This window comes from Salvelinus alpinus, chromosome 25 (assembly GCF_045679555.1).
Source record: "Salvelinus alpinus chromosome 25, SLU_Salpinus.1, whole genome shotgun sequence".
In the NCBI taxonomy this organism is placed as follows: Eukaryota; Metazoa; Chordata; class Actinopteri; order Salmoniformes; family Salmonidae; genus Salvelinus; species Salvelinus alpinus.
In genome coordinates, this window is record NC_092110.1 from 28,986,757 (window position 1) to 29,000,886 (window position 14,130).

The window sequence follows — 14,130 nt, forward strand, 5'->3', positions numbered from 1 at the left end:
TCAGCAGCTGCTACTAATGACCCCACACACACTTATGAGCGAGCATGTACACACACACACAAACAAACAAACACACACAGACAGAGGTGAAGAAGTGAAAGAGGTTGCCATGATCTATGCTCTCTAAGGTGCAGTTGACTGTATCGGGCAGCGGAGCCCCAATCGCCGATGGGTGAGTTGGCACCGGGCACATGAGGGATGGCCTGTAGCTAAGCTAAACGCTAATGCGCTAATGCCCACAGTGAATGCCAAGCACTCATCATCATTCCCCAGGACAAAGCACACACACACACAAATAGGAACACACACATACACATGCATACGCACACATACACACACATACACGCATACACACGCACACACACACACACATACACACACATATGCACACATACGCACACATACGCACACATACGCAGGCACACGCAGGCACACGATAACACCGCTAGGAGCCAAGAAACAGAAAGACACACTACAGGGACCATCCATCAGACAGAGAGAAAAGAACAGACTGAGTGTGTGATTTGAAAGAGAGAGACAGGGACAAAGGGAGTGAAAGAGGAGTGTGTTGAGCATTGTGGTAAACAGCATGGCAGCTTGTCGTCAATGCCAGAGCTGAGATGCTTCAGTGTAATGAGCTGGGAGCTGTGTGCGTCGATACTTATTCAACAGTAAGTATAAAGTATTACTGTGATATACAGTTGTTCTCCTACAGAGTTAAAGGTGTGAGTAAGAGAGACAAACACAAACATTCTGTTGTTAAGCACTTCTACCATTACAAACCAGTTGGGTAGATTTATGAACAAACACAAACATTCTGTTGTTAAGCACTTCTACCATTGATTTATGAACAAACACAAACATTCTGTTGTTAAGCACTTCTACCATTACAAACCAGTTGGGTAGATTTATGAACAAACACAAACACACACACACTCACCTGGCCTACATCTACCGCAGTCCCTTCCGTGGCGCGTAGACACACACACACACTGCCCGGTGTCCGCGTCACACATCGTCCCCTCCACTGTTCCTGTGGGGTCACACACACACGGAACACACCCCTGGGATGACCACTGGGGGTCAAAGGTCATGTTGTAGTAGGGGTCAGGTGTGAGGTCATCATAGAGGTCAGAGGTCGTGCTGTAGTAGTGTAGGGAGCAGCGTGTACACTGGGCACCCTCCACCCCCTCCCTACAGGGACACTGGGCGTTGACGGGGTCACACACACCACCCTCCAGGGTGCCGCGGACGTCACACGCACACGCCAGACACCCCAAGGAGTTCCTCCTCTCCAGGCTGTGGTAACCACGGCGACACGAGTCGCAGCGAGGTCCCTCAGTGTTTTCCTAAGTGATATATAAAAAATGACTAGTAGATAAGATAATTATCAGTAATAGATGTCAGTAAACATATTCTCACACACTCACCTTACACACACACTGTCCAGTCTCTGGGTCACACACAGTCCCAGGTACGGTCCCGTCAGGCGAGCAGAGACACGGGATGCAGGAGCCCGCCTGATGGAGGCCATAGAGGCCCCTGGCACAGGAGTCACAGCGCTGGCCCCCCACCCCCTCCCTGCACTCACACTGCCCCCCCTCTGGCTCACAGAAGGGGCTGAGGGACCCCACAGGGTTACAGTCACACCCCACACAGCCATCAAGGTGAGAGGAATTTAACAGCTTGTAGCCATAGTCACACCTGTCACAGGTAAGACCTGAGAGAGAGCGAGAGAGATAGAAAGGAGAGAAAGCGAGGAGAGAGAGAGAGAGAGAGAGAGAGAGAGAGAGAGAGAGAGAGAGAGAGAGAGAGAGAGAGAGAGAGAGAGAGAGAGAGAGAGAGAAAGAAAGAAAGAAAGAAAGGGTACAGGATAGACAGAGAGATGCAATGTTAACACATTCCAAACTCAAAGCTCTGAAAGATGCAATCTGCAATACAACAACGAAGTGACTCTGTGACTAACTCAGCCTTCTCCTTGAATCATTTAATGTAGAGGATGTCAATATTAACAGCCATAAAAACTGGATCTTTCCCTCCTTAAAATACAGCCTGGTGTACGACTGACTGGTGCTTGGCCATAACCACCCCTTCTTACAGCTAGACTCATCTATCTCCATCATCATCACTCTGACTAACAGAACTAGTTTATGTCTTAACCTAGATATTTTTTAAATGCAATATAGTGCTAAATCAACAAATAAGTAATTGTGTGAAGCATTACAAGAGTGTGTGTTTGCGCGTTTGTGTGTGTGTGTGTGTGTGTGTGTGTGTGTGTGTGTGTGTGTGTGTGTGTGTGTGTGTGTGTGTGTGTGTGTGTGTGTGTGTGTGTGTGTGTGTGTGTGTGTGTGTGTGTGTGTGTGTAAAGTCAGAAAAACGGCATCATTAGGCCAGGTCGTCTTTGTATGATGGATCACCCTCCTCAGGCAGAACATTTAATTTCACTGAGAGAGAAAATAAATAAATTAACAACTACGAGAGAGAGAGAGAGAGAGAGGGAGAGAGATGTGTGTAGAAATAACAGTGAGGCAGAGAGAGAGGTATTACCCCCTCTCAGTGGAGTGTAGTCTACATGGATTCCAACTAGCGTCATATTGGGGCTGTATTAAAATATAGAAAATATGCACAGGCAACGCTGGTTATTAGAACATACCATAGCTATTCCCTGACAGGCAATCTATCCGTAATGTTAGCCAGGCAGCCCCGGGGCAGAGCCGTTTAGACGCAGGAGTACCAGTGCCCCAGCCACTTGGCATTTCAGCTCCACTCCCACCCAACTGCCCACAACCTGTTTAATGAATTTATAGATATTAATGTATTTCTGCCGTCCCATATTTCAAACCAGTGGTTATAGCAGCACGGTGAAGGATACGGCAGAGTTGAACAATGTGGTGGTGCTGGGTTGGTGTGTGTGAGTGAGTGAGTGACTGTGTGTGTGTGTGAGGGACTGTGTGTGTAGTGTGCGTGTGTAGTGTGTGTAGTGTGTGTAGTGTGTAATGTGTAGTGTGTGTATAGTGTGTGTGTGTGTGTGTAGTGTGTAGTGTGTAATGTGTGTGTAGTGTGTGTGTGTGTGTAGTGTGTAATGTGTAGTGTGTGCGTGTGTAGTGTGTGTGTGTGTGTGTGTGTGTAGTGTGAGTGTGAGTGTGAGTGTGTGTGTGTAGTGTGTAGTGTGTAGTGTGTAGTGTGTGTGTGTGTGTGTGTGTGTGTGTGTGTGTGTGTGTGTGTGTGTGTGTGTGTGTGTGTGTGTAATGTGTAGTGTGTAGTGTGTAGTGTGTAGTGTGTGTGTGTAGTGTGTGTGTGTGTGTGTGTGTGTGTGTGTAATGTGAGTGTGTGTGTAGTGTGTAATGTGAGTGTGTGTGTAGTGTGTAGTGTGTGTGTGTGTGTGTCATGGTGATGGACACAGTACTAACAATACTGTCAACAATACTGTCAACTGTTCAATACTTTCAACTGTTCAGCCTGCGGTTATGGAACCCCTACCTGTCCCATACCTGCTGTTTTCAACTCTTAATGATCGGCTATGAAAAGCCAACTGACATTTATTCCCGATTATTATTTGACCATGCTCGTCATTTATGAACATTTTGAACATCTTGGCCATGTTCTGTTATAATCTCCACCTGGCACAGCCAGAAGAGGACTGGCCACCCCTCATAGCCTGGTTCCTCTCTAGGTTTCTTCCTAGGTTTTGGCCTTTCTAGGGAGTTTTTCCTAGCCATCGTGCTTCTACACCTGCATTGCTTGCTGTTTGGGGTTTTAGGCTGGGTTTCTGTACAGCACTTCGAGATATTAGCTGATGTACGAAGGACTATATAAAATAAACTTGATTTGATTTGATTTGTGGAACACAGGACTTTCTCTGTACTGACTCTGTAGCTACTGGAGTTATGGTTGTATGATGGTTGTATGATGGTTGTATGTTGTATCCTGCCTGTGTGGCCCTGTCCAGGGGTATCATCGGATGGGGCCACAGTGTCTCCTGACCTCTCCTGTCTCAGCCTCCAGTATTTATGCTGCAGTAGTTTATGTGTCGGGGGGCTAGGGTCAGTCTGTTATATCTGGAGTATTTCTCCTGTCTTATCCGGCGTCCTGTGTGAATTTAAGTAGTGGTGCTGGGTTGGTGTGTGTGAGTGAGTGACTGTGTGTGTGTGTGTGTGTGTGTGTGAGTGACTGTGTGTGTGTGTGTGTGTGTGTGTGTGTGTGTGTGTGTGTGTGTGTGTGTGTGTGTGTGTGTGTGGACAGAGATGTACACCACTGCTTCTACAGACCTGCTGTACTACAGCCATTAACATCCAGCTAACCAACAGTAACCAGGACAGAGATGTACACCACTGCTTCTACAGACCTGCTGTACTACAGCCATTAACATCCAGCTAACCAACAGTAACCAGGACAGAGATGTACACCACTGCTTCTACAGGCCTGCTGTACTACAGCCATTAACATCCAGCTAACCAACAGTAACCAGGACAGAGATGTACACCACTGCTTCTACAGACCTGCTGTACTACAGCCATTAACATCCAGCTAACCAACAGTAACCAGGACAGAGATGTACACCACTGCTTCTACAGGCCTGCTGTACTACAGCCATTAACATCCAGCTAACCAACAGTAACCAGGACAGAGATGTACACCACTGCTTCTACAGGCCTGCTGTACTACAGCCATTAACATCCAGCTAACCAACAGTAACCAGGACAGAGATGTACACCACTGCTTCTACAGACCTGCTGTACTACAGCCATTAACATCCAGCTAACCAACAGTAACCAGGACAGTGACAGAGTGTGTGTATTAATAAAGTGGTTTTACATTCTTCTATCTATTAAATAAGAGTAATGACATCTACTATCGAGGTCAGCTCTGCTGTTTACCATTAAATCATAGGTAAGTGGGAGTGGGTGTGAGTGTGTGTGTATTGGTGTGTGTATGCGTGAGCCCACACACGCGTGTATCTCTACAGTTAGCATGTATTGGGGCATGACCCCCCCCCCCCCCATCTTGCTCCTCAGCTAACAGTATATCACCATTTCAAATACTATTATGTACACAATGCACTTATGAAGCCGCTGCTCGCCTCAAACACCCAGCTGGTAATAAATTGCCGTAATCAGATCTAATTTCAGAAAAATACCTATGGGAGCTAAATAAATGATAAAGAGGGGGTTATTGTAAGAAGAGTGAAAAGGAGGCGGGGCCCGGGACAGTTTGTTCTAATCCACTTGTCATTGAATTAGAGAATTAAAATGAGGTGGACGTTGATATCCTGGCTTAGCAATAAACATGGTGTGTTGAGTAGGATTCGTTTTGCATTTGATAGGAGATTCTTGAAAGACACTCAGGAGAGAAACGGAGCAGATTTATCACAAAGGAGCGAGGAAGAAACGGCCATCTTGGCTGCCGCTAGTGGTGATGTCATGAAAAGAAGGGCTGTGTGTGTGTGTTTTGGGAAAAGAAAGAAACAGACAGATTGGCCAAGAATGTGCTGACAACAACCTAATCATAGCACTTACATATAGGTTAGTCTATATGTTAGTCACTTTACCATATTATAAATACAAACAATTCATGTTTAATGTTTCTTGCAAATGAGTACATTATGATATAACTAAATATCTTCTAGAATGAAAAAAACTAACAAATGTTGTTTCACTCTTTAATCAACTGTACTCTCTCATTATCCTTTGGGAAAGAGAGATAGAGGGGGGAACAAAAGATAAGGCGAGGAAGGTAGTGATAAAATAATGTATGTGTTGAAAGATAATGATACAATAATTCCACTATGAAACCTTATAACTGTATGAAATTGATTAGAATCATAAAAATATAATCTGATGATGTGTGTCGTTTTAGTCAGAATTAGGTTAAACAATGTATCTGTATAGTGGAAAAACACAGACTGTCTGAGCAAGGCGTAGCTTAGGATTTGAACTTGTATGTGTGTGCGAAGAAAAAAAAATTGAACAGTTAAACTGTGTTTGGACCGACCTGGCTAGGCCTCTGAGGAACCTATGATAGGACAGGGAGTCCTTCTCAAGGTTCCTCTAATCTCGGGGGAATGGAACTGTCGGCTGGGTAGTGATAAACAGTGGTGAGAACTCTGGAGAAGGATACAACTCACCTACTGTTTGTGTGTATGTATGTGTAGGATACCTACTGTTTATGTGTGAAGGTATGTGCGTAAGGAGCCAGTATAAAATGGATGTTTTTGTACAACGGACTAGGACGTCCTCGTGAATAAACATTTTGACTATTGTAAGCTGAGAAATTTGTCTGTTTCATTTAAACCAGAATCTTACAAACTCTGGGTTGCAGACTGAGTAGATTAATTGAATTTTATGAACATTGATAACAAAATTCTCATAACAGGTAGTGAGAGCAGAAAGATAGAGAAGAGGATGAAGCAAGCGAGAGACAGAGAGGGAGAGAGAGAGAGAGAGAGAGAGAGAGAGAGAGAGAGAGAGCGAAGAGAAGAGAGAGTGAGAAAGAGAGAAAAGAGAGTGAGAGAGAAGAGAGAGTGAGAGAGAAGAGAGTGAGAGAGAAGAGAGAGAGAGAAGAGAGAGAAACAGAGACGAGAGAGAGAGAGAGAAAGGAGAGAGTGAGAAAGAGAGAAAAGAGAGTGAGAGAGAAGATAGAGTGAGAGAGAAGAGAGTGAGAGAGAAGAGAGAGAGAGAGAAGAGAGAGAAACAGAGAAGAGAGAGAGAGAGAGAAAGGAGGGAGAAAAAAGAGAGAAAAGAGAGGAGTAGAGAGAGAGAGAGAGAAAGAGAGAAAAGAGAGTGAGAGAGAAGAGAGAGTGAGAGAGAAGAGAGTGAGAGAGAAGAGAGAGAGAGAAGAGAGAGAAACAGAGGAGAGAGAAAAAAGAGAGAAGAGAGAGGAGAGAGAGAGAGCGAGAGAGAGAGAGAGAGAAAGAGAGAGTGATGTGTGTAGAAATAACAGTGAGGCAGAGAGAGAGAGAGGCCTCCCATGTGCTCCTATGACCAGAGCCATCACCCAGAAGTGCTAACTTGCTACCTACCGATTACGTGTGTCTTGCACTGGCACTGTCCTGACTGCTGGTGACAGGTGCTGTCGTCTCCCCGGGTGCCTGCAGCGCTGCAGCCGCACGGCAGACAGCCCTCGGGGCCCAACGGCTGCAGAGAGTAGAATCCAACCTGACACACATCACACCGCCTGCCAGACACACGCCTCTTACACTTACACTGGCCCCCCACCTAGAGAGAATAGGAGAGGGGGATGGAGGGAGAGGGTGTGGTAGGGGGAGGGAGGGATGGAGGAAGGGAGAGGGTGAAGAGAGAAAAAGAGAGAGGGAATGAGAGGAGTGCGGGAGAGAGAGAGAGGGGAGGGGAGATGAGTAGGGGCGGAGAGAAGGGAGGAGAGGAGCGAGGAGAGGAAGAGATGGAGAGACATGTTACCAATTAGTCTACCTGTGCAGCAGTGCATTGTGGGAGCGTGTCACGGATGGGCAGCTCGAACTCACCGAGGCCTCTCAATTATTTTGAATGAGGGAGGAGGAGAGAAGGATGAGGAGGGTAGGTTAAAGAGGTGATAGCACCTGAGAGACTGAGGGGCAGTGCATGTGTATGTGTGTGTGTAGTGTGTGTGTGTGTGTGTGTGTGTGTGTGTGTGTGTGTGTGTGTGTGTGTGTGTGTTCGTGTGTGTGTGTGTGTGTGTGTTCGTGTGTGTGTGTGTGTGTTCGTGTGTGTGTGTGTGTGTTCGTGTGTGTGTGTGTGTGTGTGTGTGTGTGTGTGTGTGTGTGTTCGTGTGTTCGTGTGTGTGTGTGTGTGTGTGTGTGTGTGTGTGTGTGTGTGTGTGTGTGTGTGTGTGTGTGTGTGTGTGTGTGTGTTCGTGTGTGTGTGTGTGTGTGTGTGCTGAGAAGTGCTTGCATTGTTTGTTTGTTTGTTTGTTTGGTTAGGTGTTTGGTTAGTTGGCTGGGTATTTCACCAAAAGAACATGACATACAAACCAAACCAATCGAGCTCAGCATTGGACCGTAGACAACGGCTATGTCCCAACTTATCTCTCCATCCTCCCAAAGTGTGCACTTGTTCACTTCCCTACACTGATTTGAAAGTAAAATGACTAGTATCAGAAATATGGTGGAAACTCCCAGGAGCCCCTGACTCCACCAAAGCAGTGAAAGAGAAAGGAAATATTAGAGGGAAAGCCATGAATCTATGGAGCTATAGAGGGAGTCATCCTTCACTGGGAGAGTTTACAACAGCTACTATTCTCCTTGGGACTGACCCTCAGATTGATTTTGAATTTGTCATCCACTGTCTCTGTCGACATCACCTGTCTCTCCAGAATGGCCCCCGTGATATTCAGCTAAAGAAAGGGAGGGGTTTCTCTCTAGAGGGCTGGGAGCAGTAATGACACTTTTACATACTCACTCTCAGTCTCCCACATCACACAGCTATATAACCTGATAGATGGCTCTGGGAGAACCAACACATCCGTGGAGGCTCTATGGCAGGGCTGTTCAATTCCGGTCCTGGAGGGCCAAAACACTTCTGGTTTTCCTCCTCTCTTTCCAATCAGGGACTAATTCAGACCTGGGGCACCAGGTGTGTGCAATTAACTACCAGGTAGGCCTGGAATTGAATAGCCCTGGTCTATGGTAAACTAAGGTATGGTAATAGTAGAAGGGGAGAGAGGAGGAAGAGAAAGAAGGAGGGATGAAAAGAAAGAAGAGGGAGGAGGAGGAAGAGGAGAAGGATGAAGAAGACGAGAAGAAAGAAGGGGAAGCCTATCTGGTGACACACCAGACTGATGTTGATTATGCCTACAGGAGGGGTCAGGTAGAGTGAAGGAGGAAGAATCTGGTGACACACCAGACTGATGTTGATTATGCCTACAGGAGGGGTCAGGTAGAGTGAAGGAGGAAGAATCTGGTGACACACCAGACTGATGTTGATTATGCCTACAGGAGGGGTCAGGTAGAGTGAAGGAGGAAGAATCTGGTGACACACCAGACTGATGTTGATTATGCCTACAGGAGGGGTCAGGTAGAGTGAAGGAGGAAGAATCTGGTGACACACCAGACTGATGTTGATTATGCCTACAGGAGGGGTCAGGTAGAGTGAAGGAGGAAGGAGGTAGAAAAGGAAAAAGAATAGGTCCTTACCGGGTGACACTCCAGACTACCGTTGATGGAGCCAGGTGTGTGACAGTCACATGGTCGACACACAACCTCTGACCTGGGGTCAGCAACCCCCTCCCTGTAGAACTGACTAACACAGGACTCACAGCTACGACCTGGAAGGAGAGAGATGGGGGAGGGACGGGGGGAGGGGGAGAGAATGAGACATAGAGGGAGGGAGGGGGGACAGAGGAGGGAGGGATAGAGAGGGGGGGGTGAGAGATAGAGGGAGGGAGGGGGGACAGAGGAGGGAGTGAGCGAGAGAGGGGGGAGGGGGGGGTGGGGGGAGAGAATGAGAGATAGAGGGAGGGAGGGGGGGGACATAGGAGGGAGAGAGAGAGAGGGGGGATGGGCAGGGGGAGGGGGAGAGAATGCGAGATAGAGGGAGGGAGGGAGAGAGAGAGAAAGGGTGGGGAGGACAGCGAGAGAGGGGGAGAGGGGAGAGAGGGGGAAAGGGTGAGAGATAAAGGAGGGGGTGGAGGGCAAGGGGTAGAGGTGAGTGATAGGTGTGAGTGATAGGTGTGTGTGTGTGTGTGTGTGTGTGTGTGTGTGTGTGTGTGTGTGTGTGTGTGTGAGTGTGAGTGTGTGTGTGTGTGTGTGAGTGTGTGAGTGTATACTACACTGAAAAAATATATAAACGCAACATGTAAAGTGTTGTTCCCACGTTTCATGAGCTGAAATAAAAGATCCCAGAAATGTTCCATACGCACAAAAAACATATTTTTTCTCAAATCCTGTTTATACATTTGTTTACATCCCTGTTAGTGAGCATTTCTCCTTCGCCAAGATAATACATCCACCTGACAGATGTGGCATATCAAGAAGATGATTAAACAGCATGATCATTACACAGGGGCACCTTGAGCTGGGGACAATAAAAGGCCACTCTAAAATGTGCAGTTTTGTCACACAACACAAGGCCACAGATGTCTCAACTTTTGAGAGGGCGTGCAATTGGCATGCTGACTGCAGGAATGTCCACCAGAGCTCTACCATAAGTCGATTGCAACATCATTTTAGAGAATTTGGCAGTACGTCCAACCGGCCTCACAACTGCAGACCGCGTGTATATGGCGTTGTGTGGGCGAGCGATTTGCTGATGTCAACGTTGTGAACAGAGTGCCCCATGGTGGGGTTATGGTATGGGCAGGCATAAGCTATGGACAACAAACACAAGTGCATTTTATTGATGGCAATTTGAATGCACGGCGATACCATGATGAGATCCTGAGGCCCATTTCGTGCCATTCATTCAGCAGGCATCACCTCATGTTTCAGCATGGTAATAAACGGCCCCATGTAGCAAGGATCTGTACACAATTCCTGGAAGCTGAAAATATCCCAGTTCTTCCATGGCCTGCATACTCACCAGACATGTCACCCATTGAGCATGTTTGGGATGCTCTGGATCGACATGTATGACAGCGTGTTACAGTTCCCGCCAATATCCAGCAACTTCGCACAGCCATTGTAGAGGAGTGAGACAACATTCCACAGGCCACAATCAACCTGCTGATCAAGATGTGTCACGCTGCATGAGGCAAAAGGTGGTCACACCAGATACTGACTGGTTTTCTGATCCACGCCACTAGTGTTTTTTTAAAGGTATCTGTGACCAACAGATGCATATCTGTATTCCCAGTCATGTGAAATCCATAGATTAGGGGCTAATTAATTTATTTCAATTGACTGATTTCCTTATATGAACTGTAACTCAGTAAAATCTTTGAAATTGTTGTATGTTGTGTTTATATTTTTGTTCAGTATAGTTACATACCTGTAGTATTGTGCATACAGTCGTCACACACCCCTCCCCCTCCTCTGTAGTGTTCAGTGGGGTGGGCGTCAGCTGTGATGTCATAGTGACAGGAAAGGGCGTGGCCATGGCAGTCACATGGTCGACAGCTGTAGGCTTGGACCTGGTCACCTGACCTGAAGGGTTTGTCATTGTAGAGCGGGGCACAGCGCTGGCACTGTAACACACACATAAATAATTAACAGACAAACAGAACAAAAAAATGTATCAAATGTATGTTTTACAGTAACTGTAAATATAAAGCGTTTTTTCCCTATTCTATTAAAACAAAATGGACATCTCAGAGGACCTCTGTTAGACAAGAGCATTGACAACAGAGAGCAACACAGGTAGAATAGAGCACAAACAACATATTCCCCTTCTGCACCTTTTATTAAAGAGAGAAACAGTACACATTCACAATCGGATGTCATTCATTGTGTTGCCATTGTGTCGTGAATATATAAAACTCCACCCCTCACTCTCCTGTATTCACATTGAAATGTACAGACACACCATAGGGAAATCAGGTAGGGAAATTAAAAGTGACTTTCAACAACAGCATCGTTAAAATAGGCCACTTTTATGTCAAAACAAGCATGTTGAGGTGTGAGGCGTAGAGGAAAAAAGACAAGGAATGAAAATGTATTTTTGTGTTGGCGATGAAGCTCCGATGGTCTTTGATTCTGTTCAGCAGTCAGTACAAATTATGGTGGACAAGAGGAGCATCAAATGGAATGATTAAAAATGTATTAAAAAACATGGGGCTCCCTGGTGACACATGCACACACTCACACACAGACAAACCTGTGCTGCTACGCCGCTGTCTGACACACTGAGAGATGGAGGAAGGAGAGAGAGAGGGAGGGAGGCATGAGGGACGAGGAGAGGGAGTGGGTAGGAGGAGGGATAGCTTATAGAGAGGGAGAGGCAGGACAGGAAGAGAAAGAAAAGGGGGAGCGGGAGATAGAAAGGGGGAAGAAGAGAGAGATGGAGGGGGGAAGAAGACACATTGAGGCAGATTGGGGCTGAAAGTGCTGCTGAGTGGAGGGCCTCCAGTCCACAGGGAATCACTAACCCAGAGAGAGAGAGAGAGAGAGAGAGAGAAAGAGAGAGAGAGAGACAGAGAGATAGCAAGAGCGAGACAGGGGGGGGGGGAGAGAGAGAGAGAGAGAGAGAGAGAGAGAGAGAGAGAGAGAGAGAGAGAGAGAGAGAGAGAGAGAGAGAGAGAGAGACTGTAGGAGATGGGGTAACAGCAGAGAGAGAGAGAGCCCCACCCTCTACAACATATACAGTGGGGAGAACAAGTATTTGATACACTGCCGATTTTGCAGGTTTTCCTACTTACAAAGCATGTAGAGGTCTGTAATTTTTATCATAGGTACACTTCAACTGTGAGAGACGGAATCTAAAACAAAAATCCAGAAAATCACATTGTATGATTTTTAAGTAATTCCTTTGCATTTTATTGCATGACATAAGTATTTGATACATCAGAAAAGCAGAACTTAATATTTGGTACAGAAACCTTTGTTTGCAATTACAGAGATCATACGTTTCCTGTAGTTCTTGACCAGGTTTGCACACACTGCAGCAGGGATTTTGGCCCACTCCTCCATACAGACCTTCTCCAGATCCTTCAGGTTTCGGGGCTGTCGCTGGGCAATACGGAATTTCAGCTCCCTCCAAAGATTTTCTATTGGATTCAGGTCTGGAGACTGGCTAGACCACTCCAGGACCTTGAGATGCTTCTTACGGAGCCACTCCTTAGTTGCCCTGGCTGTGTGTTTCGGGTCGTTGTCATGCTGGAAGACCCAGCCACGACCCATCTTCAATGCTCTTACTGAGGGAAGGAGGTTGTTGGCCAAGATCTCGCGATACATGGCCCCATCCATCCTCCCCTCAATACGGTGCAGTCGTCCTGTCCCCTTTGCAGAAAAGCAGCCCCAAAGAATGATGTTTCCACCTCCATGCTTCACGTTTGGGATGGGTTCTTGGGGTTGTACTCATCCTTCTTCTTCCTCCAAACACAGCGAGTGGAGTTTAGACCAAAAAGTTATATTTTTGTCTCATCAGACCACATGACCTTCTCCCATTCCTCCTCTGGATCATCCAGATGGTCATTGGCAAACTTCAGACGGGCCTGGACATGCGCTGGCTTGAGCAGGGGGACCTTGCGTGCGCTGCAGGATTTTAATCCATGACGGCGTAGTGTGTTACTAATGGTTTTCTTTGAGACTGTGGTCCCAGCTCTCTTCAGGTCATTGACCAGGTCCTGCCGTGTAGTTCTGGGCTGATCCCTCACATTCCTCATGATCATTGATGCCCCACGAGGTGAGATCTTGCATGGAGCCCCAGACCGAGGGTGATTGACCGTCATCTTGAACTTCTTCCATTTTCTAATAATTGTGCCAACAGTTGTTGCCTTCTCACCAAGCTGCTTGCCTATTGTCCTGTAGCCCATCCCAGCCTTGTACAGGTCTACAATTTATCCCTGATGTCCTTACACAGCTCTCTGGTCTTGGCCATTGTGGAGAGGTTGGAGTCTGTTTGATTGAGTGTGTGGACAGGTGTCTTTTATACAGGTAACGAGTTCAAACAGGTGCAGTTAATACAGGTAATGAGTGGAGAACAGGAGGGCTTCTTAAAGAAAAACTAACAGGTCTGTGAGAGCCGGAATTCTTACTGGTTGGTAGGTGATCAAATACTTATGTCATGCAATAAAATGCAAATTAATTACTTAAAAATCATACAATGTGATTTTCTGGATTTTTGTTTTAGATTCCGTCTCTCACAGTTGAAGTGTACCTATGATAAAAATTACAGACCTCTACATGCTTTGTAAGTAGGAAAACCTGCAAAATCGGCAGTGTATCAAATACTTGTTCTCCCCACTGTATATATCAACGAATTGGTGAGGGGACTAGAACAGTCTGCAGCACCCGGCCTCACCCTACTAGAATCTGAAGTGAAATGTCTACTGTTTGCTGATGATCTGGTGCTTCTGTCCCCAGCCAAGGAGTGCCTACAGCAGCACCTAGATCTTCTGCACAGATTCTGTCAGACCTGGGCCCTGACAGTAAATCTCAGTAAGACAAAAATAACAGTGTTCCTAAAAAGGTCCAGTCGCCAGGACCACAAATACAAATTCCATCTAGACACCGTTGCCCTAAAGCACACAAAAATCTATACA

The 14,130-nt window shown here is 46.5% G+C and overlaps 1 protein-coding gene across 1 annotated transcript in view; it reads right to left on the reverse strand.

Moving 5' to 3' along the window:
* Positions 1 to 14,130, reverse strand: part of ush2a (Usher syndrome 2A (autosomal recessive, mild)) — a 462,322-nt gene that overhangs the window by 314,564 nt on the left and 133,628 nt on the right. The window contains exons 11-15 of the mRNA XM_071365050.1: positions 10,920 to 11,115; positions 9,128 to 9,258; positions 7,019 to 7,214; positions 1,431 to 1,720; positions 941 to 1,349 (exon numbers count right to left, since the gene is read on the reverse strand). Coding sequence (XP_071221151.1) covers positions 941 to 1,349; positions 1,431 to 1,720; positions 7,019 to 7,214; positions 9,128 to 9,258; positions 10,920 to 11,115 — 1,222 coding nt within the window. The remainder of the gene's footprint in view (positions 1 to 940; positions 1,350 to 1,430; positions 1,721 to 7,018; positions 7,215 to 9,127; positions 9,259 to 10,919; positions 11,116 to 14,130) is intronic.